The sequence below is a fragment of the Balaenoptera borealis genome, assembly GCF_965194805.1.
Source record: "Balaenoptera borealis genome assembly, chromosome: 17".
Classification (NCBI taxonomy): Eukaryota; Metazoa; Chordata; class Mammalia; order Artiodactyla; family Balaenopteridae; genus Balaenoptera; species Balaenoptera borealis.
This window is the reverse complement of record NC_138876.1, coordinates 32,921,440-32,948,035: the sequence shown is the minus strand read 5'-3', so window position 1 is coordinate 32,948,035 and position 26,596 is coordinate 32,921,440. Positions and strand designations below refer to the sequence as shown.

At 35.5% G+C, this 26,596-nt stretch overlaps 1 protein-coding gene and 1 long non-coding RNA gene across 16 annotated transcripts in view; both read left to right on the top strand.

Moving 5' to 3' along the window:
* Positions 1–26,596, top strand: part of RIMS2 (regulating synaptic membrane exocytosis 2) — a 590,702-nt gene that overhangs the window by 179,081 nt on the left and 385,025 nt on the right. For all 15 annotated transcript variants that reach the window (XM_082364215.1, XM_082364218.1, XM_082364205.1 and 12 more), the window contains one exon: positions 25,846–26,156. In XM_082364215.1, coding sequence (XP_082220341.1) covers positions 25,846–26,156 — 311 coding nt within the window. The remainder of the gene's footprint in view (positions 1–25,845; positions 26,157–26,596) is intronic.
* On the top strand, positions 1,749–19,441 carry LOC309615213. The gene is made up of 2 exons (XR_014236636.1): positions 1,749–8,703; positions 8,735–19,441. It is a non-coding gene; the product is annotated as an uncharacterized lncRNA (long non-coding RNA).

The following is a 26,596-nucleotide window of genomic DNA, read 5'->3' as shown; positions in this document are numbered from 1 at the left end:
ACCAGGGAAGCCCACTCTGAATTCTTTTTCAGGTAGACTGCCTTTTTCGTCTTCATTTGTTTGGTCTGGTGGGTTTTTACCTTGCTTCTTCATCTGTCACGTATTTCTCTGTCTTCTCATTTTGTTTAACTTACTGTGTTTGGGGTCTCGTTTTCTCAGGCTGCAGGTTCATAGTTCCTGTTATTTTTGGTGTCTGCCCCCAGTGGGTGAGGTTGGTTCAGTGGCTTGTGTAGGCTTCCTGGTTGCGGGGATTGGTGCCTGTGTTCTGGTGTATGGGGCTGGATCTTGTCCTTCTAGTGGGCAGGGCTGCGTCCAGTGGTGTGTTTTTCAGTGTCTGTGAACTTAGTATGACTTTAGGCAGCCTCTCTTGTAATGGGTGGGGTTGTGTTCCTGTCTTGCTATTTGTTTCGCATAGGGCATCCAGCACTGAAGCTTGCTGGCCATTGGGTGGAGCTGGGTCTTAGTGTTGAGATGGAGATCTCTGGGAGAGCTCTCGCTGATTGATATTATGTGGGGCTGGGAGGACTCTGGTGGTCCAATGTCCTGTACTTGGCTCTCCCACCTCGGAGGCTCAGGCCTGACACCTGGCTGGAGCACCAAGACCCTGCCAGCCCCGCGGCTTGGAAGAAAAGGAAGAAACAAACAAACAAACAATAAACAAACAGATAGAACCCCTAAGTAAGTGGTAAAAGCAAAACTAAACAGACAAAATCACACAAAGAAACATACACACACACACACTCATAAAAAGAAAGAAAGAAACAAAAAATCGAAAACGAGGAAAAGAAGAGGCAGACCCCTAGGACATATGGTAAAAGCAAACCTGAAAAGGCAAAATCACCCAAAGAAACATACATACACGCACTCACAGGAAGAGAAAAAAGGAAGAAAAAAGGAAGAAAAAAGGAAGAAGAGCACCCAAACCAATAAACAAATCCACCAATGATAAGAAGCACTAAAAACTAAGCTAAGATAAACATAAAACCAAAAACAAATCAGACGCAGAAAGCAAACCCCAAGTCTACAGTTGCTCCCAAAGTCTCGCCTCAATTTTGGGAATATTCATTATCAATTCAGGTATTCCACAGATGCAGTGTTTATCAAGTTGATTGCAGGGATTTAATTCGCTACTCCTGTGGCTGCACAGAGAAATTTCCCTTTCTCTTCTTTGTTGGCACAGCTCCTGGGGTTCAGGTTTGGTTTTGGCCCCGCCTCTGCCTGTTGGCCACCCTCAGGCATCTGTTCCCCACCCAGACAGGTGGGGGTTAAAGCAGAGGCTGATTAGGGCTCTCTTGCTCACTCAGGCCAGGGAGAGGGAGGGGTACGGTAGTCACAATTGGAATGGGGAGCGAGCCTGTGGCGGCAGAGGTCAGTGTGACATTGCAACAGCCTCAGGCGTGCTGTGTGTTCTCCTGGGGAAGTTGTCCGTGGACCACGGGACCCTGGCAGTGGCATGCTGCACAGGCTCCTGGGGGCGTGTGGGTAGTGACCTGTGCTTGTACAGAGGATTCTTTGTGGCAACGGTGGCAGCGTTAGCGGTCCCTGGGGTCCGAGATGACAGCCGCGGCTCGCACCTGTCTCTGGAGTTTGCTTAGGCGGTGCTTTGCCATCTGTGGCACACAGAGCAGGAAGCCCTTCTCCTCACGCACCGCGAAACAATGGTCTGTTGCCTCTCTGGCAGGTCCAGACTTTTTCCTTGTCTCCCTCCTGGCTAGCTGTGGCGCACTAGCCCCCTTCAGGCTGTCCTCACACAGCCAACCTCAGTCCTCTCCCTGGGGTCTGACCTCTGAAGCCCGAGCTTTAGCTCCCAGCCCCCACCCGCCTCAGCAGGTGAGCAGACAAGCGTCTCAGGCTGGTGAGTGCTGGTCGGCACTGATCCTCTGTGCAGGAATCTCTCCACTTTGCCTTCTGCACCCGTGTTGCTGCGCTCTCCTCCGTGGCTCTGAAGCTCCACAACCCCCATCCCTGCCAGTGAAGGGGCTTCCTAGTGTGTGGAAAGTTTTCCTCCTTCACAGCTCCCTCCCAGAGGTGCAGGTCCTGTCCCTATTCTTTTGTCTCTGTTTTTTCTTTTTTCTTTTGCCCTACCCAGGTACATGGGGAGTTTCTTGCCTTTTGGGAAGTCTGAGGTCTTCTCCCAGCGTTCTGTAGGAGTTGTTCCACGTGTAGATGTATTTGTGAGGAGGAAGGTGATCTCCATGTCTTACTTCTCCGCCATCTTGAAGGTGTCCTAAGTATTGGGATTTTTATCTGTAGTTTTCTTTTCTTCGTCTGGCTTTGGTATCATGGTATTGGTGGCCTTAAAGAATGAGTTTAGGAAACGTTCTTCTATAGTTTTTGAAGTTTGACATCTTAATAATATTAAGTCTTTCAATACATGAACATGGGATATGTTCCATTTATTTATGTTTTTAATTTTTTCCACAATGTTCTGTAGTTTTCATTGTGCAAGGCTTTCATGTCATTGGTTAATTCCTAATAATAAAAATATTTTTTTGGATAAAAAACATTATAAATGGAGTTGTTTTTGTAATTTTCTTTTCAAATTGTTCATTGTTAATGCATAGAAATGCAACTGATTTTTGTGTGTTGACTTTGTATCCTGCTACTTTGCTGAAATCATTAGTTCTAAGAGTTTCTTTTCATGGAATCTTTAGGGTTTTCTACATCAAAGATCACATCATCTGTGAACAGAGGTAGTTTTACTTCATTTCCAATTTGGTTTCCTTTTATTTCTCTTTCTTGCCTAATTGCTCTGGATAGTACTTCCAGTACTATGTTGAATAGAAGTGATGAAAGTGAACATTCTTGTCTTGTTCCTGATCTCATAGGAAAAGCCTTCAGTTTTGCACCATTGAGTATGATGTTCACTGTGGGTTTTTCACATATGACTTTTATTATGTTGAGGTAGTTTCTTTCTGTCCCTTGTTTGCTGAGTGTTTTTTATCAAGAAAGGGTCTCAACGTTTTGCCAGATGTTTTTTCTGCATCATTTGAGATGATCATGTTTGTTTTTTCCTTCATTATGCTAATGTGGTGTATTACACTGATTGATTTTCACATGCTGCACCATCCTTACATTCCAGGAATAAACTCCATTTAATTATAGTGTATAATTGTTTTAAAACGCAGCTAAATTCAGTTTGCTAGTGTATTGTTCAGGATATTTTCATCAATGTTCATAAGAGATATTGGTCTGTAGGTTTCTTATAATGTCTTTGGTATCAGGGTAATGCTGGCTTTATAAAGTGTGTTAGAAAGTGTTCCCTCCTCTTTAGTTTTTTAGAAAAGTTTGAAAAGAATTGGTATTAGTTTTTAAAATATTTGATAGAATTCAGTATTGAAGCCATCTGCTCCAGGCCTTTTATTTGTTGTGATATTTTTGATTACTGATACAATCTCCTTACTAGTTATAGGTCTATTCAGATTTTATGTTTCTTTGTGATTTCTTTGTTTTGTTAGGTATATTTTTCAGGATTTGTCTATTTTATCTAGGTTTTCCAATTTGTTGGCATACAATTATTCGTTTTACTCTCTCATAATCATTTTTATTTCTGTAGAATCAGTAACGTCCCTTGTTTCATTTATGATTTTAATAATTTGAGTTTTCTCTCTTTTTAAAGAGACACAAATCTCTTTAATGTTTCTGTTCCTTTTTACACATTATTTTCTCTGTCTAGAGTCTCCTTCTCTATTTTGTCCATTTAACAAACTCACACAGATTCTTCCAAATCCGGCCTAGATATTTCTTCTTTCTTAAACCCTAATAGGATTTATCAGTCCTTACTCAGAGTCTTCTGAATGTTATTACCGTCCTTATCAGGTTGTTCTCTAATTTATTCATTTACCTATATATCTCGCCTGTTGTTTTCCTGAGGGCAAATATTGAATTTTGTTAATTTCCTTATCCTAAGCATTTAATACAATTACTAAGAGATAGGAGATACTTACACAGTTGATATTCAAATTATTTTACAATCATCAGGTCCTTTGACACGAACCAATCAGAATATATAACTGACTAGTCAGAATAGACAATGGCTATTATTCCATACTTTCATATACTGGCTGGGTATTAGTCCTGGGTGCTTAGTCAGTGCCTGTAGAGTGAATGAAATGGGCAAGAGCTTTTTTCCTTTTCCCCCCTTTTTAGGTAGTGATTGTGTATGATTGTTGTTCCTCCTGTATAATTAAAAGATATTCTTCCTCTTCCCTAATACTGTTTTAAAATTAATAGAAAGGAAGAAGCTGAGAGAAAGAATTTTCTTTACTTCTATGGAAAACATTTTAATTCCTCAATTTCTTATTTTTCTTTGTATATACTTACTTTTTTATAAATTATTGTGCTCTGTAGGAGCTGTGAGGGAAAGAGGTTTAATGTTTTCATCCTTATCTTAACTCAAACGTAATTAAAGTCATCTCATACAGTTAAGAAACAGAATAAATACATAACTGACTCATCATGCCTAATAGATAGCCAACTCTTGGGGTGAAAGCCTGGCCTCACTTGAGCTTGAGACTTTTCTTAGGACTGGGATATGTCAAGAATGAAAGGTGATGTGAAGAAGCTATGTTATTTTCTGGTTTATCCATAAACTTGTCACTTCATCTCTGCATTAAACATCACCACCAAAATTCATTTCATATGGATGCAATTTGATTTTTTATGTCTTTTTATGGCAACAAATTCTTGCTTAGTAGAGGCAATTTAGAATTATTGATAAAAAATGAAAATTTAAGTGTATTCTATATTATATTAAAAATAGTATTAATACCAAATCTACTTTTTCAAATTGCATACCACGTGTACCTCTGAAAAGATAAGAAAGTATAGTCTTGAAAAACTATCTCTAAAGGAAAATTACATATATTGAATCATTTTTGAGTGGTTTTCATTAAAAATGAAAGATTTATTTCCATTCTTAGAGTTCCTAAATACTGTAGCTGTTGTAGTCAATACTACCACAGCCTTTTTGCTTATATTAATACACACATGGTTGCTGTACTCGTGTGCAGTTGATAAGCATTGACAGGTGAGCATCAGAGAAACAAATTTTTTTAATTGAGAACTTTTTGCTATGTATTTAAAATATATTCCATGAATTTTAAATTCCCAAACGGTATGTAGATATTCCTTAATAGAAAGAGTAGATTGAATTTTCTTGCATTTAAGGATTCCTAAATATGCAATATATCAACAACACTTATTTAGAAGCTACTAATGACCAGATACTGTGCCCAGGGATTATACAACTGGATAAGACACAGTCTTTCTCTTTCATGAGCTCAATTATCTGCATTTTTAAAAAAATCTAGAAGACAGAGCCTCAAATGGATTAAGTAATTTACCCAGAGTTCCCCAACTAAGACAAGTGTCAGATCTAGGAATATTTATCTCAGGAGTTCCCTAATGCTTATCCTTTGATTGGTTTTATCAGAATTATCTTGGGAAGCTTTAAAAAAAATTACACATTTCCACACACACTGGACTGACCAAATTAGACTAGCTAAGGGTGAGCCCCAGGATGTTTATTTTTATGATATTTCTCAGATGATTCTAATGCATAGTCAAGATTAGACATCACTGATTTATCTGACTCTAAAGATACCTTTTAAAACTTGAAGCACTGCCTTTCTTTCAGTATTAATACACTCAGAAATCAGTATGTCATGAATCCTAGATTTCCAAAGATAGAATATGTATGAAGAATAAAATTGTATACAGAGAGCCTGTGGATGAAACCTTTAAGCAAGAAATGATTCATAAATATGAACTTTGTTCCTGGCCTGGAGAGCCTATTTGCTCTTTGTACCTTAACTCAGAATGGCTGGGAAATGATTGAGTTAGATACTGTTTTTTTTTTTTTTTTTGGTCAAAAATGTCAAGTTTACATTCTCTTTACATGTTCAGGAATATGTTTACATGAACAGTTTACATGTTCAGGAATATGTAGCTTTTCATCTCTTCGTAATAATCACTACTATTCGGATTATGGGGCAGTGAAGGGAAGAATATATATTCTTTACATACCAAGTTGGAACTCAAAATGTATTGATATTTTCTTGTAGAAACAATTTTATAAATGATGATTAAATAGAACCTTAGTGGGTATTATTGCATAAGCCATGCTGACTAAACCTAGATTCCTGCTGGCTTCTTAGCAGCCAGCTGGTGGGGAAGGGAAGGAAGACCTCAATAGGCAAGGCCTGGGTCATAAGGGCTTGTTGTAGAGGATGGTCACCTACAGTCTACAGGACTCTGCTCAGAAAATATTGTGTACTTTAGCTCAATATAAGATAACTATGGATTGGAGAACTTGATTAGTCTGAAGTTTGGGAGTGGAGGAGGCTGAATATTATAAGCAGTAGCTGAGATTGTCGTTCAGACATTGATCTTGAAATGTGTTTATATCAAGTCCCCAAGTTAATTTTTTAAAACTTTTTACCTCATCACATATTTTTTAAGAAGACATCTAACATTTTCATTGCATGTTTAAATGGTTGCAGAGTATAATTTCTAGCATATTACTAATACCGACACATCATAGTAAAACAGTTATAGCTTCTTTAAAAATATTTTCAAAATCATGTATCAGTTTGACAGCTTCCATTAGTCTTAAAAAATCAATGAACAAAGTCATTTTTAACAACTGAAAGTTTTCCTTCCTTGTTTTTCCTTGAAAATGTATTTACATTCCACTTCCCTCACAATATTTTATCCCCATATATTTTTCACTAGAAATCTTTAAAAAAAATCACCTTTTTATACTTTGTTCCAATAAAAAATATATAGTAAATTAAATATTTAAAACATTTCAGTGACCATAAGGCTTAAAGTTTTGAAAAATTTCTAATGGATTGAGTTTATGATAATTACCAATAGTAAATATAATAATAAACTGTCATAAAAATTATTTTAAGTTATATATCAGCTGACCACTTATTTAGTCTATTATTAATTCACAATTGGTTAAAATAACATTAATATAAAGTTTGATTAAAAATTATTAAATATAAGAAATAAAATTTACTAGAAATTTATTTCTTAATGAAATGGATGGAACTGGTTTTCTTTTAAACTTTGTTCATAAATCCATATGTGAATATCACTTATTACAGACTGAGACAGAATGCAGCATCAATCCAATTTTTATTTATTTTTATAGATGCAAGTACTGAAGAAATTTGTTCACATTGACAACTAGAGTACATGACTAGAAATTTGTTCACATTAATGTGAATAGAGGTTTAGTTATAATGATTCATTCAATTCTTGGAACTCTTTCCAAATTATCTGACAAAAAATCTAGCTATCTACCATCAAAAGTTATTTTGAGTTATATAAGAGCTGACCATTCATTTAGGTTTTTCTTCAGTTTGTTCAAAGCAAGGAGTTGAAAACACCAGGCTTGCAAAATGATTTGTTACCCAGTTAGTGATTCAGTCTGTCAGTTTCTGGGAGTTATACCAAAAAGGCTTTACCAAAACTTATTAATGACTATTTATTCTTATTACTTTTTCACTTAGAGGCATCTTGTTTAAACCAGTATACTAAAAATGATTTGGAAAATGTTAATTTTAGTACCTACCAATTACAATTTACAGTGATAAATTTATTTTGCCTTTGCTTTAAATTATTTGTATAAATATCTTAGAACTGCATATTTAGCTTAGTTTATGGAAAATATGTAACATATGAGCTACTAGGTAAAGCTAGTCCTTGTCATCAAACCGATTAGGCAAATGAAATTTTCTGAAAAATCTCACTTTATTTTTCAATTAAAAAAAGTTAATATTCTTGAATAATCTTAATGTGATTTCTTAAATGTGACAAAAGCTGTTTATGAGTAGACCACATTTACTCGTGTCACTTGAAAAAAAATGGAATGTTATATATTAATATTACAGTAATAATATTTCCCATTTTAATAATAGCATCTGATACTGAAATAGGGACTCAACTTTTGGCGGACAGTTTCTTTATGAATAGAAATGTTCTCAATGAAGGGTTTAAAGTTACAGGTATTATCCATAATGCTATTTCTTGGGATTACTCACTGAATCACCTCCATTCACGGAGATCCTACATTGCCAACAAAGCCCCAAACAACCTGAATATTGGTATTCACAGTTTTGAAATCTCGTCACCAGTTGATTCCTGGGCAAGTCGCTGTGTGTTATAATTTCATCAGTTATGTTGTTTTTAGTAAAACTGGGAATGATTGGAAACATCTATATATTAATCAATGTGTAAGTAACATCTTCTATCTACCACAGTTATTGTCACAATCTGCTTGCTGAACAATGCCTCCTGAAATTTTATGACCTCTACAAAGTATGGCGGTATCTATAATGCTTTAATAAAATTGTGCTGATGGACTTACCAGCTATCATCTTTTTAGCTATTCACTTGTGGAGCAGAATAATAACTTTTTTTTTTTTGGTCATATAGGACCTTCTAGTTTTAACTGTGAGCAATATTAATTTGTAAAAGTTTTCCAAAGTCAGTCTTGATTTCTACTTGTAAATTTCTAATACCTTGAGTATTCTTCTTCTAACATTAACAGCTTTCTTTAAGTTTTGAATGTTTTGCAAATAAAGGATGTGTAGCAAGAGAGGTGGTTTCATGCTGTTGTTTTACAATAATGTATCAAGAGCAGTCTCTCTTATGGTCTTTCTGGAGCAGTGCATTCTTTCACAGTTTGGAGTCACTTTCCCAGAAGGGGTATATATCTGAGGGCATTTTCTTATATATTCTCGTAACTCCCTTCTTAACCCTGAATGGATTTTAACAAATTACAAGTTATTAAATGGCATTAGTTTATTGTTGGGTAGCATATCACAAACAGGCTTTATAAGGTGTGATCTACTTTATTAGCAATTAAAATATTTTTATAAAGAACAGTGCCAATTAAAAATGATAATGTCAGTTGCTTCTTACCCTTAAATTATATTTTTTAGTATTATTGCAATCAGAATTAGATTCTTGCTATGGCTTTTTTCAAAGTTTGTTCAGCCAGTACCGTCGTTAGTCATGGATGTATAACTGTAGCAACCCTAATGTTCTCTGAACACAGAAGAAAGCTCTGCACATATACGCAAGTATTGGCATTAGCTGTTGACACAACTCCATTTATATCAATATCTCATCTACAAGTATATTGTTTGTATTATGAATATATGACAGGAAGTAGCCACATATTTCTTTCTTCTCAAGCTATTTGTCAATTATCTATAATAAATACTTAACTGCTGTATTGAGAAACTAAGTTAAGAAAATCATGATTTCATGTATAATAAGACTGCTAGGTGAATTTGCTCATCTGCAGTTTCTATTCCATTGAGGTGATGCTAGTGTTGATTTGAAAATCTTCTCTTAGAATTGGTAACTCCAGATTATTGACATGACAAAAAAACACATTACAGTATAGTTTATTTACAACTTACCCAGTTAACAAGGTCATTAACAATATGACACAACTGGAGCCTCATTTCTGTCATCTCCTGTAAACAATAAGGATCTATATTTCTGGATTATTTGTCTTATGGTTTTGTTGATATTTCAGATTCTTCTGCCTACTTTTATCTTGCGAACATAGACTACTTTATGCTCTAAGGAAGTATGGGAGAAAGCAAAGTTTTATTTGGTCAGAGGGATCTAAAACTTCTCCATTAAGTGTAGCCTTTGCTGAGGGTTTTTGATATACAATTTTTACCAGCCTAAGGAAATGCCCTTTTATTCCTACTTTGATTTTCAAGGTAAAGAGATACTAGTTTTCCTAGGAGTTAATTTAATATTCCTAGTTTTCTAAGTTACTTTAAACCATAAAATGGTATTGAATTTTATTAAATGCTTTTCTTCATTGATTGAGATAATCATATGATTTTTCTTCTTTAATCTGTTATATTGATTGCTTAACTAGATTTTCTGCTTTTGCACTATCCTTACATTCCTGGGGTTAAATTGTGGTTGATAGTGATATAACATGTTTTTTTTGTTTGTTTGTCTTGGATTTTGTCATTTAATTTTTAGTTTATGTTTTGACTCTACCTATATGTGAATGAAATTGGTGTGTGCTTTTCTTGTCTTATGTCATAATTCCATTTGCTTCGTAAAATGAGTTATATGAGTTTTGTTCTTTTTTAAATTTAGTTTTATGAAACAATTTATATAGGATATGAATTAATGGTGCTTTAAAAGTGTGGTAGAATTCACCTATAAAATTGCAGCAATTGCTCTAGGTAACCTTCTGATAAGCCTTCAGCCCACCCCAGATGACAGCTACAAATTGTTCCTCAACATACCAGTAGCTTCCTGCATCTCTCTGCCTAAGGGCATTTTATGGCCAAAGGAATAGGCTTAACATGAAGGACAGGCACAGAAGTGCCAGTGAGCTAGTAGATAAATACCCCAGCCTCCTTGCCTCTTAGTGAGATGATTCTAAGAGGGTTCCATCAAGACTAAGCTCCATTTGCCTCCAGAAATAATGTACTCTTTAATTGACTGTTTATTGGTTTTTTTTCCTTCCATGTTTTACTTCCCCACTCTTTCACTGTACTTCTTGGTATCATTTTTCAAGTAAACAAACTACTTTGCATTCAAATCTTTGGCTCAGGATCTGATTGTGGAGAAACCCAAAACAGGAAAAACCATTTTGGCCTGAGATTTTCTGCAGAAGTATTAAAAATTTTTAAATTGAGCTATAATTCATATAACATAACATTCACCATTTTCAAGTGGCTTTTAATATATTCACATGTTGTGCAACTGTCACCATTACCTAATTCCAGAACATTTTCATCACCCTGAAAAGAAGCCCTGCGTCCATTAGCAATCACTCCCATCTCACCCAACACCCAGGAAACCAGTAATCCACTTTTTTTCCTCTATAGATTTGCCTATTCTGGACATTGTATATAAATGGATTTATGCAATATGTGGCCTTTTGCGTCTGGCTTCTTTCATTTAGTATGATGCTTTTAAGGTATCTGTGCTGTAGTAAGAATTAGTACTTCATTCCTCTTTATGGTTTAATAATATCCCATTGCATGGATTTATCATATGTTGTACATTTGCTCACCAACTGACGGACATCTAGGTTGTTTATACTTTTTGGATATTATGAATAATGCTGTTAGGACCATATTCTTACAAATTATGTGAACATATATTTTCAATTATCTTGGGTATTACTTAGTAATGAAATTGCTAGGTCATATGGTAATTCTATTTTTTAATCTTTAAAGAACTGCCAAACTTTTCCACAGAGACTGTACCATTTTTTATGTGTACCATGAATGTACAAAGGTTACAATATCTCTACATCTTCACCAGCACTTATTATTTTCTGTTTTAAAAAAACATTATATCTATCACAGGGCGTGTGAAGTTCTTTTGAGTTCATTTGCTGCCACCACTGTCCATAGGCATGGCTGAAATCGGATGTGAACCAAGGAGTGCCAAAATAATCTGCAACATGAGACTTAGGATGGACTTCATGCAAAAAAATCTAATGTCCTAGGTCATAAGCGGCTGGGGTTTGAATTCTGGCTGTATTACTTATCGGCTGGAAGACCTTTTCTATGTGACTTAACCTTTTCAATCTTCAGTTTCTTCATCCATAACTAAGGTGTAGACTAAATGAGATAACAAATATGCAAGAATTAGACGAGTGTCTAGAAGATAGTGAGAACTCAGAAAGTTCTGTTCGTTGCTGTTGTTGTTGTTAGTAGCGTAGCAGTGGCAGTGGTAGTGGTGGTGGTGGTGGTGTTATTAGTAGTAGCACCAGGGTTGTGGCTAGAGCCTAGAGTTTGACGCCCAGTCCAGTCTGTGCGAAGTGTGGTCTGCAGACCAGGAGAAGCAGCATCCCCTGGGATGTTGTTAAAAATTCAGAATCCTTGCCTCTCTGCCCCCAGACTTGGGAATCAGAATCTGCATTTTACAAGTTCCCCTGGCGATTGGAATGCACATTACAGTTTGAGAAGCATGGGTCTAGTACATCATTTTGCTATTCTCAACTTATCCAATGCAGTTCCCACAATTTTGTTTTTAAATTTTTGTAACAGCTTTTTTGCGGGACAGTTGTTATACAAAAGCTGCACATATTTAATGTATACAATTTGATGGCTTTGAACATATGCATACACCCGTGAAATCATCACCTCGATTGAGGTGATAAACATATCCATCACCTCCAAAACAAACAAACAAACACACACCCATAATTAAATGTGATCTCTCTGTCACCCACAATAAAAAACCGAGTAGTATTCTGAAATCAGTTGGGTTAGATCAAAAGTAGGACATTGATTGAACAAGTCTGGAAACCTCTAAGGTAAGCTATACATATTTTACTTTCGTTTAAATATTTAAGCAATTTTAATACATGTAAAATAATCTTAAAATACTTCGTGCATTTTGACTTTTGATCAGAAAAAATATATTTCATAATAATACTTGTATTTGGGAAATTCTTAAATGTTATTTTATTTTTTCCTTAAAGACAATTTCTTGAGGTCCATGGTATTTGGATTATAGAAATTTGCTAGGCAAACAGACTTTAAAGAAAGTAATGTATAACTATTACATACTTATCGTTAATATATTAATTCACTCATTCATTGAACATGTCTTGGTGTTTTCTAGGTACTTGGGATATAGCAGTGAACTAAAATAGACAAACACCTCTTATCTTTCTGGGGAGTATATTCTAATTAGGAGATGCACACAACAAATGAGATAAATAAATATTAGAAGGTGTAAGTGCCCTGGAGAAAATGAAAATCTAGATACTTAATTTTGGGTGATGGAATTTTAATTTGGATGGTCTTGAAAAATGACGGTTGAGCAGCAACTTGAAAAACTTGAAAAAGATGAGCGAGCTAACATTGCCGATATTTAGGGGAAAAGCAGTTTAGATTGAGGTAATAGCAAATACAAAGGTCCTGTGGTAGGGGCATGCTTGACATGTTGGAAGAATAGCAAGGAAGTCAGTGTGGCTGGAGCAGAACAAGTGGATGAGAATAGTGAGACACAAAGTTAGACAGTGAGATTGCAGAGGACCTTCTGGATCTCTGGATTGCAGAGGACCTTCTGTAAGGACTTTGGCATTTATTCTGAGCAAAATGGGGAGTATGAAAAGATTCTGACCAAAAAAGTGACATGACGTGACTTACATTTTAAAGCATTTTGAAGAGTTTACTTTGATGGTTTTGTTGGGATAGATTAATGAGAGTGAGAAAAGAGTGGCATCTAGGAGACCAGTTATGAGGATATTGCAATAATTTAGTCAGGCAATGGTGGTGACTTAGATTAGGGTGGTTGTGCTGAAGGTGGTGAGATGTCATCTCTGTAGATATATTTTAAAAGTAGAATCAAAAAGATTTTCTAGTTGAATGTATGTGGGGTATGAGAGAAAAAGATTATTCCAAGATTTTTGGCCCGAGGCAAATTGGGAGGATGCAGAATTGCCATTAACTGCTATGAGTAAGACTGTGGATGGAGCAGTTTGGGGGTGAAGGTCTGGAATTCAGTTTTGGCTTCGTTAAGTTTGAGATGAATCAAAATACAAATGCACTGAAACTAGATAAAAGTCAGTGCTTTTAATTTTGTGCTGTGATAGAGTTGTGATACAGTTTATCTTTCATATAGTAAATCTCCCTTGGGTGGGCCAAGTTGGACTTGCCTTACATTGAACTGTGCTTTGAAGTAGATCAGATGACTGCATGATTAGTGATGTTATTGCCTTTTAGCAGTTACAGGAGCAAGAAGCACAATTTGCAAAATGAAGTCCATATAGTAGTGCATGGCTTCTGGAAATTTACTTGCAAGGATCTCATATAGTTTTATCCATTAATCTTAAAGTTTTAAAGAACTTTTCTTCTCTGAATTAATGCCTTTTCCTTAAAAATTTCTCTTTCCCGAGAGTGTTCTAGTGATTTCCATACCACCAATGTTTTGTTAGTGATTTGTTACTATTTCCTCTAGTTTCACACCTCTGATTCTTTTCAATTTGGTTAAAGCATCATTTTCTAACCTTCATGTAATTATGTTCTGGCCTCTCCCTTTATAAGATGTCCTCTTCAGAAATTATGTTCTGTTCTCCATTTTAAATGAAACCTAAGTGAATATGCTTTATATTTTAAGAAAAATTAAACTTGCTTTCTCCAATTTAAGCCATAATTTTACTTTAAATTTATTGAAATGACTTTATAGTTCTATAATTTATAAGCATAACTTTTAAGTTATATATGTTGGAAAAGAAAACTGTCAACTGATAGTACATTGGTACTCTATTGAATTTTTGAGTAAGTTAACACGCAATGGAAAATAATTATTCTAATTAATACCATCACATTTTATAATGTAGAATAATGATACTCTTTCAACTCACTTTTTAATTTTATTAAAGTTACTATATTTTTAACTGAAATTTAATTTATTTTTAGGGAAAAAAGTAGGTTAACAAGGTAGTGCTAATATGCAAAGAAGCCAGTAGTCCATATTGAACAAAGTGCTATAGCACAGACTAGTGGGAAAACTTAATAACTGCAGAAATGTTTACTTCCCTTAGAATTGCTGGATATACCTACTGCTTTAAGAATTGTCTTTTCTTTTAAAAACACTTAGAGAAATTTAAATTTAAAATGCAATTCTGAATTAAAATAAGATTTAAAAGTCAAATATTTATTATGAAGGCAACAGCTACTTATTCTGATAATAATCAATGTACAATTAAATTCTCCTCAATGACTAATTTACTTTGACAACCACTTCCCTAGTTTTTTGGATAAAATTTAATTTAGAACAGGGAGTTTATAAAATGATTCAAGTGCTTTGATGAAAAGAAAACTAGAAAAGAACACTACAAAACATGTACAGCTAATTGGTTACCTTTTATGTAATCTGACTCCTTCACTCACACCTCTCCATAAAAAACAAAACAAAACCCTGGAAGTAAGCTGTATTGTATTTTAAAAATTATATTTGTATGAAAATTCAGTAATTAGTTCTCAGTTAACTAATATATTTATGGTAAATACACATTTCCTTTTAGTGTGATTATGAATATCAGTAAATGTTTTCACTAGTCCAATTAACCTTAACTGGTTCTCCCTTTTTCATTTTGAAATATTTCAAACATGTCGGGAAGTTTAGAGACTACCGAGCAGTTATACAAATCTTAACATTTTGCCATTTTTTGGGTATTTTTCTTTGTTTTTTTTAGATATAGAGCAGTTATCTCGAATACTTATCATTCTACATGTTTTTATTTGTATAGTTTAACTTAATACCTAAACACTGCTAAATCATATATAGTATTTTTTTACAAGGTTTTTACAAGGTTATTATGGATCATACTGTACATATTTTCCTGAAACTTGCTTTCTTTAACTCTATATTTTGACAGTTATCTCAAAATTTAGATTCATCTAAATCTAATTCACTCATTTGACTGCTGAATATAATTCTTCTGCATGAATATGCTAGTTTATCTGCTGATTTAGGTTATCTAATATTTTTTCCTAATAGAGGTAGTGCTCAATGAACATCCCTGTTCATGTCTTCTTGTAATTTCTCTAGGGTAGAAGTAACATTTCTGGATCATAGAGTATATAAGTAGCCATTTTCAGTTTCACTAGATATTGCACAGTGGATCTCCAAACTGTTTTGCAGTCCTGGGAGGAATGTTTCTGAGTACTGGCTCGTCTACTTCCTCTGAAATGCTTGTTATTGTCAGACTTTTAAATGTTGTCAAACTAATGGGAGTGAAATAGTAACTAATTTTTAAAAATTTGTAATTTTTCACTGGTGAGATTAAGCTCCTTTTTATTTGTTTATTGTCCAGTTGGGTTTCTCTGTGGAACTGTATATTCATTTCTTGACCTATTATTCTGCTGTGATGTTTGTCTTTTTCTTATTGAACTATGGAAGTTCCTCATATATTCTGAATGCATATCCTTTATAAACTGTATACATTGCAGTAAAACCTCTCTCAGGTTGTGGTTTCTTCTTTTACTTTATCATATTATATTACTATTCAAAAATGTTTAAACATTTTAATATAGTAAATTTTAGTTTGTGCTTTTTGTATTTGAGTTACAGATATTTTGCTTCTTGACATTTGTTCTAAAAGTTTGGAAGTTTTGTCTTTCATGTTTCAGTGTTTAATCCATTTGGAACAGCTTTTTGTATATGGTGTGAGGTGTGAATCTATTTTTTCCCCCATTATGGACAACCAGTTGTCTTGGCTATATTAATTTAATAGTGCGTCCTTTCTCCACTGATTTGTAATGTGATCACTGGCATATGTGAGAGTCTGTTTCTAGAGCCTCTAGGATGCTCCATGTTCTATTTACCACTTCTCTACTGATACCACACTGTCTTAATTTGTCACTTTATAATAAGTAGAGCAAGTCCACCTTAAATTGTTACTTATCTTCAGAATTATCTAGATTTTCTTATCTTTGGTTCTTCCATATTCATTTCAGAATTAGCTTGATAAATTCTATGAAAAACATGGTAGGAGTCTGATTAAAATTGCACTGAACGTTATAGATTTAATTCGGGAGACTGACATCCTGGTGGTATTTGGTCTTCTCATTGCAACAGAGTATATCTTTCCATTTATGTAAGTCTTCTTTTAGACTCTTGTATACTAATTTTCTTTGAAACAGGTATCTTTAAAATTTTTTTATTAAATGCTTATGATTGGTTATTAGTGGTGTACTGAAATGCTGCTTATCTTTGTCCATCTTTGATCTAGGAAACTTATGGAGCTCTCTTATTACTTCTAATATGTTGTCTGTAGATTTTCTTGGATTTTTGTGTCATAATCAAATGGTATTCACAATCATATAGTGTTTAGAGAAGGACAGTTTTATTTCATCCTTCTTCTTGTCTCGTGTGTGTGAGAGATTTACTAATAAGCTAGTGCCTCCAGGACAGTGTTGAATAGAAGTGATGATACTTGGGATCTTTAGCTCATTCCTGACTTTAAGGGAAATGCTCTTACTTTTCATCTTTAAGTATAAAATAGGATATAAGTTTTTGTAGATACCCTTTATCAGGCTTAAGCATTGCTTTTCTATTTTTTGTTTGCTAGATTTTATTTTCACATGAATGAGTCTTACATTTTATGAATGCTGAATGGTTTTTCCATATCAATATGATCACTTTTTTTCTATTTTAATCTATTAATGTGGTGAATTACATTGGTATATTTTCTAATATTAAACTGTTCTTGTTATAGTCTTCCCTTTGTCATGATAGGTTCTTTTTGCTCTTTATCATATATATTTGCTGTATGAAATTTAGCATTTGATTTTAAGATCAATGCATCCATTTTTATTTGTGCTATTGGCCTATAATTCTACTTTTATATTGTCTGTGATAGGCTGAAAATGGCCCCTCAAAAAAATATCCATGCCATAATCCCTGAACCTGTGAATAACCTTATATAGCAAAACAAACAAACAAACAATGTTTGCAGATGTCATTATGTAAGAATCTTGAGATGGGAAGATTATCTGCCTGGGTCCTTAATATAATCATTTGTATCCTTATAAGAGGGGGATTACACACACACACAGAGAAGGTGATGTGAGGATGTAGCAGAGAGAGATCTGAAGATACTGTCCCTGAAGATTGGATTGACGTGGCCACAAGCCAAAGAATGCTGGTAGCCATCAGAAGCTGACTGCCAGAAGAGGCAAAGAACTGATTTCCTCTAGAGCCTCTTGAATGAGCGTGGCCCTGTTGATACCTTGATTTTGGCCCATTGATACTGAATTTGAATTCAGACTTCTGGTCTTCAGAACTGTGAGAGAATATATTTCTGTTGTTTTAGACTACCAGTTTGTGGTAATTTGTTACAGCAGCCATAGGAAACGAATTACTGCCCTTTTCTGATTTTGCCATTAAAATCTTTCTAGTCTTATAAATTGCACTGGGGACCTTACCTTTTTTTTTTTTTCCCCCCTTTCTATAATAGTTTGAAAAAGTTTGGGATTATCTGTTTTTTCAGTGTTCGGTAGGAGTCAAATGTAAAACCATTTAGACCTCATTTTTTTTTTTCTTTTGTTTTTGTGAGATGATTTTTTTAAAAAAGTTTTCACTGTAGCTTCTTCCTCTTCTCTCTGTCCTCCTCTTTCCCTCCCTTCTGCCTTTCCCCTGAGCTTATCCCTTCCTTATTAACAATTTTGTGATTGCCTTCATGCAGTATCTGGGCTCTCCAATCCAGAACCCGGTCTTTAGGAGTGAGCTGGGATCTTGTTTCCATCTTGATATTTAGTCATCTTGCAAATTAATATATTAGTGGTATTTTAAATTAATGATCTTGCAAATTCATACATACAAACCAAGATCATGGTTGGCTTTGTTCAGCGTCTTGTTATAAGACTGTGTCCCACTTTTCTGAACCCACAGCTATGTGTAATCTGTAGGTTGAGGCAGCTTTCTATAGCATTTTCCAGCTCCTTTTATTAGTGAAGAAGGACCTGGGCATCAATAAGTAAACCTGACTCCAGATTTTCATTTTATATAGGGCACATTTAGTTCTTTTATCCCAAAAGAGCTATGCTCTCAGCTATTGGTGCCTGCTTTTTGGCTGGGGGCACAGTGGCCCCGAGGCTTCAGCTCTGCTTATCTGCCATCATTTCTCTTTTGTTTTAATTTAACTTAATTTAATTTATTTATTTCTATTTTTCCATAAGCTAAAATTCTGGAAGCAGAAACAAAAATCTTTCTGTACAAGCAATGTCTATTTTAGCTGAAAGATGTTAAAAGTAAGATTTATATCATGACATAAGACAAACCAATATACAGAAATAAAAGTAGAGTTTAAGGAAAGAGGTGTAAAGGTTTAAGTTTAGGTAGAGTGGTAGAGATCACTATAATTTTTAATTCTCTATAATTTCTCTGAGGTTTTAAGTATAAATTAAAATTGCATTTTTTGGCAATTGTGTGTTTTGTTTTGATAAACAGTGCAGATACCCCAAATTTTCAGTAATATTGACTGCATGGCAAAACAATAAATGATTATATTTTCAACTTAATTGTCTTTCATTTTCTGTCTTTTAAAAGACTAGGTTACTTTTCTGTGCTGTGCAGCCTCCCACCCCACAACTCCTGCCCAGAGCAGAGGAATCAGCCGTTTTATCAGAAACTTGAAGCTCTCTGTGGATCTGGTTCATACTTTGTACTTAGGCGAATATTAATCTCTGAGGCGAATATTAATCTCTGAACATAGCTGACAGTATTCAGATCACAGTGTAATAGGTATAGTATATTTGAAGTGCCTCCCAGTTTAGATTATTTTATCAGTAAGCTGGCTTCTTTTTTCCTTTTTGCCATGAAAGCAACAGATGGGTTAAGGGAAGCCTGGAGATCATTAGTCCAAGACTGAGGGTTCTTGGGGAGAGTGTCAGGTATACAGAAAAGGGAAGTCTAGGAAGAGCCTGCCCCTTCTATTTCCGTATATTATGAGGAAGGAGAAAGACAGAGGTAAGGCTAGTAGGTGATCAGAGGTATGTTCTAGTCTATTCTTTCTAGGCTTTGCTCAGGATGAGGATACATATTGGTTCAGTCAAAGGGCAGCTCTTACCCTTCTTATTATTTGAGGTTCTCGGAAGCGATCATCCTTCTGGATGCCCTGCCAGCATTAGCTTTCCAGAACTATCGTTAGTACCAGGATAGTTCTGGAAAGCATGGAGGACACAAAAGTAGCTGCATGTCCCTGTCGTGACACTCCCCCGATGGTGAGGGATGAGGGATGAGATCACTTTGCAGAAGAGACTGCAGTACAGGTAGCTTGGGCCATGGCTGAATGGAGGATTGTTCTGAGACTAAGAGGAACCAGCAGTGCCTTGGGAGCTGAAGTGAGATCAAGTCAACAGTGGAGCACAGTCCTGTCTAAATAGAGTAGTACCAGACTGTGAGTTAGATGAGCTGCAGATTTCAGCAGCAGAAGCCCCATGGGACACCCAGATACCTTCTTGGAAAACAGCAGGGAAAGGTGAAGTAATATCAGACATAGAGAATTTATCCAAAGGAGCTATTTAGCAGACAAAAATTTAGTAGGTGGCTTTAAAAGAAATCTGGCTAGTATGCTGTTGAAGAAAAATCAGATCAAAAATAGAGAAATAAACAAGTTTCTCTGTGAGTAATTTTTCAAAGCCGCAACAATAGCCACCTAAGACTTGGAGATGTTCCAAGTTAAAGTTTCTTCTGTACTGCTGCTGTCTCCTGAGGGACTTAGGGATGACACCATTGAACTCTCTTGTATCAGCTTACAAATATGACTGTAGCTAGAGATGCCATGCTTGTGGTTCATGAGGAATCTGGGAAAGTCTTGCTGCTTGTCTTGGGGTATCAGATGAAGGAAATTTTCTGATATTTGTTTTGTAATCTAGAAGCCTATTATATAGAAATTACATTGATCCCTTAATTGCTTAGGGCAGCGGTCCCCAACCTCTTTGGTACCAGGGACCATTTTCGTGGAAGAAAACTTTTCCACGCACGGGGGCGGGGGGGATGGTTCAGGCAGTAATGCGAGTGATGGGGAGCAGCAGATGAAGCTTCGCTCACTCTCCCGCCGCTCACCTCCTGCTGTGCGACCCGGTTACTAACAGGTCGCGGACGGCTTGGGGACCCCTATCTTAGAGGGTTAAGGTTTTTCAAGTGTGTTCCCTAAGCCAGGGGTCCCAACCCCCAGGTCCGTGGCCTGTTAGGAATCAGGCCGCACAGCAGAAAGTGAGCGATGGGCGAGCGAGCGAAGCTACATCTGCCGCTCCACATCGCTCCCCATCGCTCGCATTACCGCCTGAACCATCCCCCCCCGCCCCTGCCCTGTCAGTGGAAAAATTGTCTTCCATAAACCGGTCCCTGGTGCCGAAAAGGGGATCGCTGCTCTAGGATATGCGCTGGTACTTCAACTTTCCAAATCCACCATGATAGTGCTGGGGAAGGGCTTGTAGGTTAGTAGCCCACAGTGCTGCTGAATTCTGCCTTTTGAGGGACAGAAACACCATAGATCTGATGATGGGAACACTAGGTTAATGCTGTAGTTGACCTTTCTGGATTTCTAAGCCTTTTGCAAATCTCTGCATTCTTCATTTTTTCCAAACACAGCCTGGGCCAGGGGAGAGGAAGCATCAGGGATTTATGGTGTGACTGTATTCCTTTTGTAGCATTTATCACAGTTGTAAGTAAACAGTATTTGTGCAATTATTTGCTTATTGTCTCCCCCACTATACTGTAAACTCCACAGCAAAATCTATGGCTGCTGAGCTGTATTCACCAGCTCTTAGCATAGTGCCTGGCATACACTAGGCATTTAGTGAATATTGTATGAGTGAATAAATAATTAATGAATTAATGTTAATAGTTATTTGTCCATCTATAAATAAATGGGAATTTTATGGTCTGAATTAATTTTATGGTAAATTACAGCTTCATCCAAGTTTATCTTCTAATACTAAATGTAGTATTAATCATTTAGTAGACTATACGAGATACATTATATTCAGTGGTGTGCTGATAAATGTTAACAACAGGCTCTCTGTAAGAAAAAGCCCTGATCTGTGGCATTTTCCAACTTTCATATTCTAAAAACATTCACCATGGCTACTTTCAAGTAATCCAGGTTACTTCATCGAATGCAGAGCTGAGAAGAAATGTGCACAACCAGTTCTTAGGACTCAGTGAAAGCTGGGTCCAGAACAACACTGAAGCACATTTATATGCCAGTTTTAGTAATGCATTGTTCTCCACATACAAAGATTCTCCTGGTGACACATTCAGTAGAACATGTACTTTAAAAAGATTTGAATTAGTTAGGAAATGATATCAACTACAAACGATAAAACTTAAAAAGTTTCTGTAGCTCAACATAATAGAAGTTTATTTCTCACCAATGTGAAGTCCACACTGGTGTGGCTGATTATCAGAGGGCTCCTTTCCAAGTACTCATGCAGATTCCCAGGTTCCTTTTTTTTTTTGTGGTTCCTTTATCCCCCAGGGTCTTGAATGAAGAGCATGACAGTAGCATATGAGAGTTTTTAATGGTCATGGAAATGGCACACATCATTTCGCTTATAATCCATTGGCCAGAACACAGTCGTATGATCATGGCCATCTCTAACTACAAGGGAAATTGGGAAATGTAGTTTTCTAAGAGAAAAAGGAAGTAAGTTTAATAGCTAGCTAGCATCTTCCACAGTTTTCTAGTCATGTGATAGGGTTAAACTGATCAATTTACACTCTTTTCTGACAAATGCACACATTTATAAGCATTGTTGGTTAGCAATAGAGTGTAGTCTGATTAGACTGGAGTCTAGTAAATTCTTTTATTCTGTGCAGAGTTAGCTGGTCTTATGAGCTTTGTCTGTGGTCTCATTAGCACCAGCCTCTAACCAGTAATCCTTCCCTTCTCTGAATTACTCTATTATTTATTATCCCTATTTAGATGAAAATCAGAGTTTTCAGAGCTTTAAACTCCTTTTAGTTACTGTATGCACTTAACATAATTTTGTTTTTGACTATGCAGTTTAGCTATTACATTTACCATTTTTATGGTTTTAAAGAGATATTCCTATTTTCCTTAGTGTTTTTTTTTTTCCTTTTTAACCCCAACAAGGATGTCTGTGGAATGGAACATACGATAATAAGTGACAAATTTGGGTCACTAGTGTTCCATCTCTTATATTACTGTATTACTTTGAAAATATTGGCATTTTTTGTTTGTGGACCATTTTTTAAAAAAAAATAATTTATTTTTGGCTGTGTTGGGTCTTTGTTGTTGTACACGGGCTTTCTCTAGTTGCAGAGAGCGGGGGCTACTCTTCGTTGTGGTGTGTGGGCTTCTCATTGCGGTGGTTTCTCTTGTTGTGGAGCACAAGCTCTAGGCGCGCGGGCTTCAGTAGTTGTGGCTCGCGGGCTGTAGAGCATAGGCTCAGTAGTTGTGGCACGTGGGCTTAGTTGCTCCACACATGTGGGATCTTCCCGGACCAGGGCTTGAACCTGTGTCCCCTGCATTGACAGGTGGATTCTTAACCACTGTGCCACCAGGGAAGCCCTGTGGACCAATTTTTTTAAGTCCTTATTGAATTTGTTACAATATTGCTTCTGTTTTATGTTTTGGTTTTTTGGCCATGAGGCATGTGGGATCTTAGCTCCCCGACCAGGGATCAAACCCACACCCCCTGCACTGGAAGGCGAAGTCCTAACCACTGGACCACCAGGGAAGTCCCAAATATTGGCATATTTAGAACTGAAAGTAATAATATCTTATAATTTTGAATCCTCTATGTCTTTGTATTCTTAGGGCCTAGATGTTTTTTGATAAATGATGACCAGCCAAACTAATAGGCTCTAACCTATTAGAGGTAACCTATTAGAGGTTATTAGAGGTAACCTATTAGAGGTAACCTATCACCTGTAAATGGTGATTTGCAGGCATGTATATTTCTAAGATATTTTTAACAGCATTCATCATAAGATACATTTGCTGGTTAACTTAATTGGTTAAAGTGTTCCATTAACAAAAGTCCTGCTATTTTATTCCCAAATTAGTTAAATTTTTTTCTACGGACACAGACTTTACCTCTAATAGATGTTAGTTATTTCACAGCCAATTAGTGAAAAGTCATCTCATAGCATGTGTATGTGTTTGTAAGGCATCCTGCAGTATCATCAATTTACAAGTTGCAATGTGTGTAAAGGGTTTCAACTGAAAGTGTCAGTCCCTGTACTAATTTAAGTGAGTGAATTTAGGCTTCCTAAGCTTTAAAGATTAATAAGCTCTTAATCCAAGAGTAGGAGGAGATAGTAAGAGAAGGGTAATTTGTTGTTAGGATATAAGGATTACTAGAAGCCAGCAGTTTAGGAGGGAACATAGGATCTAGTCCAAAAAAGAGGCTATGTGGATATAGCCCAGAGAGAATGGGAAGGGTATTAATACATAGAGAGTCAGACATCATCTTTCACACCTTACAGTCATTTATCTTATATTAATATCTATTGGGTGTCAACAGATGAGGAAGATATTTAGTGCGCCTTTCACTTTTAAAAGAGATCTGCAATACCTACAATTGCCACAAGATGGCATTGAAAGGCTGAAGATCTTGGTTGAAATTTGATTTTTGAGACGATTGATGAGTTAGATATATTTATATTTTGTATGTATTCAAACCAAAAGAAATTTGAACTATGATGTATTTTTTAAAAATCTGAGTGAGATTTTGGTATTTTAATATGAAAAATACTTTCTTATTTACTTTTAAAAATAAGATAGTCACAAAAGTTGATGTTATTGCTGACTAATTCTTTTGGAAATGGATGAAACATAAATCTTAGTGTAATAGTATAAAAAATTTTATTATAATACATCCCCCAGAAAGACTTCAAAAGAATTCAAGTTAACAAACATTTAGAAGGTCTTACTGTTCTATAATTTATAAGGTCTTATTATGCAAATAGAAGATATAAACCTTGCCCCCAGTAAGCTTTCAATTGAGTTGGAGAAAAGAGAAATGTATATACAATTTGAAGAGAGAACAAAATAAAAAAATGATCAAGTACAGTGTTGTATGATATAAACTATACAAATAATGTGAACTGGGAATAATGAGAAGTTAAGCAAAAATTTTAAATGGTATTTTACAAAAGCATTCTTGTATCAGTTGAAAATACCATGTTGACGTTTTCTTTTACTGCAATTATCTATCTTATAATTTATTTAAACTATGAGGAAATGTTTAGCAATCTGGAGAGCTGTGTAAGATTCAATATTTGACATAAAACATAAAAAACACTTGAAATATTAACTTACCTTTTATTTCATGAATGTATGATTTTTTTTCTAATTGAAAAATATTTTTCAGAAGAAGGCGAAGGTTTTCTGGTCAAACAGATGTTAGTTTTAATATTCTTAGATTCCTGGAGTCTGAAAAACATATCTATTAAAAAATCAAGTGTAGAATGGTGGTTACCAGGGGATGGGGGGAGGGAGAAAAGGGGATTTGCTGTTTAATGGATATAGACTTTGAATTTTGCAAGATGAACATTTTGTAGATCTGTTTCACAGCAATGTGAATATACTTAATACTACTGAACTGTGCACTTAAAAATGGTTAAAATGGTACATTTTATGTTAAGTGTCCTACTAAAGTTATGAGCAATTAATAGGTTTCTACTGAGGATCAGCAATGTTCCTAGCTTTATTTTAGTCATTAGGAGCTACTCAAAAGAAATAAAAGCCCCTTCAAGAAACTGTAATATAGTTGGTGATAGAAGATTAACCTAATATTAGTAGGTAATCTATTGAAGTCCAACATATACCAGGCATTGTGCCAGACATTTTATATAAATTATTTCAATCCTCAAAACAATATAAGGGAATGAATATTATTATACCTATTTCTCTATTTTATCATTAAGGAAACTAAGTTTTATAGCTATGAAGGTTCAGTACCTTGTTGAAGGTTGCCAATTTTCCAGTCTTGCAGTTGGTATTTAAACCCAAGTTTTTCTAACCTCAAACTCCATTTTCTGTCTATTATACTATGCCCCTAATTTAAATAAAAAGCAATTAAAGAATACAAATAAACAACTAGTAATTTCACATTCTAGTTTGGTGTTTCTACTGCCAGTAAATATTGTCAATTTTGTCTGTTGACAAAATTAAAAGATATGTGATTTAATTAACAATAGCAGTTAATCAGGATTACATTTTAACTTCAGAAAGGATAACCATGTACTTTTTTTGTTAGCTTGAGTTGTTGTCTCTATTTTTATTTGCTTTTAACTTTTGGAAACACTAATTTCTTTTCCCTGTATATTCGTGTGCAGGTTATGTGGGTATGTAATTTGTGCCGAAAACAACAAGAAATCCTCACTAAATCAGGAGCATGGTTTTATAATAGTGGATCTAATACACCACAGCAACCTGATCAAAAGGTTCTCCGAGGACTGCGGAATGAGGAGGCGCCTCAGGAGAAGAAAGCAAAACTGCATGAGCAGGCCCAGTTCCAAGGACCCTCAGGTGACTTATCTGTACCTGCAGTGGAGAAAAGTCGATCTCATGGCCTCACAAGACAGGATTCTATTAAAAATGGGTCAGGAGTGAAGCACCAAATTGCCAGTGACGTAGCTTCAGACAGGTAAACATTTTGCTTAATCTTTAGGTAAACATTATTTTTAATCTTCATTCCAAACAGAAATAAAAATACATGAAATGTTTAGGCAACAAATGTGTTGTCTAAATATAATTTAAATGTCCATATGTTTTATAGAAATGCTGAAAGTGATGTTCAGGACTTGAGCTATTATAGGTTTGAACAGTCTTAAGTTTGATGTGGGAGTGCCAGGTTTTTCCAGAATAAAGAAGTGAAATGAAACAGGGAACCTAGATAGGAGGTTATGGTCACAGGAAAGACAAACTGGCATAAGAGCAAGGGGAATGAAGAAGAGATGTTTTTTTTAAAGACACTTTGGAGAGGTTCTATTGATGGGACTAACTGGAAGAGGAATTAAGAGAATGGGGAAGATTAAGGATGTCTCCAAAGGTTCTACCTCGGGTTGACGGATGAAGTGGTCTTCC